Source organism: Nicotiana attenuata, unplaced genomic scaffold, assembly GCF_001879085.1.
Source record: "Nicotiana attenuata strain UT unplaced genomic scaffold, NIATTr2, whole genome shotgun sequence".
NCBI classification, from domain to species: domain Eukaryota; kingdom Viridiplantae; phylum Streptophyta; class Magnoliopsida; order Solanales; family Solanaceae; genus Nicotiana; species Nicotiana attenuata.
Window position 1 is genome coordinate 103,271 of NW_017673539.1, and position 1,209 is coordinate 104,479.

Sequence of the window (1,209 nt, forward strand, 5' to 3'; positions counted from 1 at the left end):
AATCCGATCACGCTCAATTCTTTGTATTTTCATATTCCTTTAAATAAAATTCAAATGGTTTTTAAAAACATGAGTTGCAACTTACTTGCGGATTTATCAGCGAAACATATCAAAAAAATCGCAGGTGTATTTTGGTAAAAATTCGTAAACAAAAGGATTTTTCTTGGGAAATTATGTAGGAAGAAATCCGCAGGTAATTCCCCATGAAGATCCTCAAGTAAGTCCGTAGGAAATTTTGAGGTTAAAATTTATGGACGAAAGGGATTTTCTTGTGAATATTTATGAAAAATATTCCGCAGGAAAATTCCTTTAAAAATTCCAAGTAAAATCCGCAGGAGTATATTTTCGCAAGAAAATTCCCATGAAATATTTGCATGTAAAATCCCAGAAAAATTCCCAAGTAATAATTCGTAGGTAAATCACCATGTAAAATTTCCAAAGAAAAAACATAATTCATAACATTAATAATAATAACATATAATCCTTCATCACAAAGCAAAATATCCCAAATTCATAACATTAATATTAATAACATATAATCCTTCATCAAAAAGCAAAATATCCCACATGTAAAACTTAATAGTCTAATGAACATCTCAATCCTAATTATAATCGCTTTCATTCACGTTACCTGGGTTAGAACCACTTTCATTCACATTATCAGAGTCATTGTCACTTCCATCCTCAAATTCTTGATTGTCTTCTTGAGATGATAACTCATTTGAAGATGATGCATTGAAATTCACATACTTCTTCAATAAATCTAATTCCTTCCTCATCTTTTTGTTTTTGCGCCGCTCTTCTTGCAACTGAGCATATAAGTTAGCATTGGAAGCATGCACCTGAGATTTAATCATCTCATCAATTTCTCCTGGTAAAGTAGATGTTGAATGCTTAAGTGCTTTTACTGATCGACCCAAGGAGCCAAGGCCTGCAACCGTTCCTTTTTTCTTTCCACCAACAAATTGCACCCAAATATCCATTTCACTTAATTGGCCTGCTGAATTAGTGTCACCTACCTGATCAGTTGATGCACTTTGAGAAGCTGATAGTTCTTGTTTCTTTCTTTCAAAATTATTCTGCACCAAAGTAAGTTATTTGAGAAATTATATAATGCCAATAAAAGGAAATATTTTACAAACGTAAATAGATGATGTAGATAGAGAGTGGACAGTGGATACGCTGTGCTAAGCTAGCACTCTGTATAAA

General features: G+C 32.6%; 1 protein-coding gene across 1 annotated transcript; it reads right to left on the minus strand.

The window, feature by feature from the left end:
• Positions 1–602: 602 nt before the first annotated feature.
• LOC109216670 lies at positions 603–983 on the minus strand. The gene has a single exon (XM_019380844.1). It carries the CDS (start codon positions 981–983, stop codon positions 603–605), a length of 381 nt encoding a protein of 126 aa, XP_019236389.1.
• Between the last annotated feature and the right edge of the window lie 226 nt (positions 984–1,209).

What these genes read in the sequence shown, in the direction of transcription:
- LOC109216670 (XM_019380844.1), bottom strand. Translation starts at nt 983, where the DNA reads ATGGATATTTGGGTGCAATTTGTTGGTGGAAAGAAAAAAGGAACGGTT.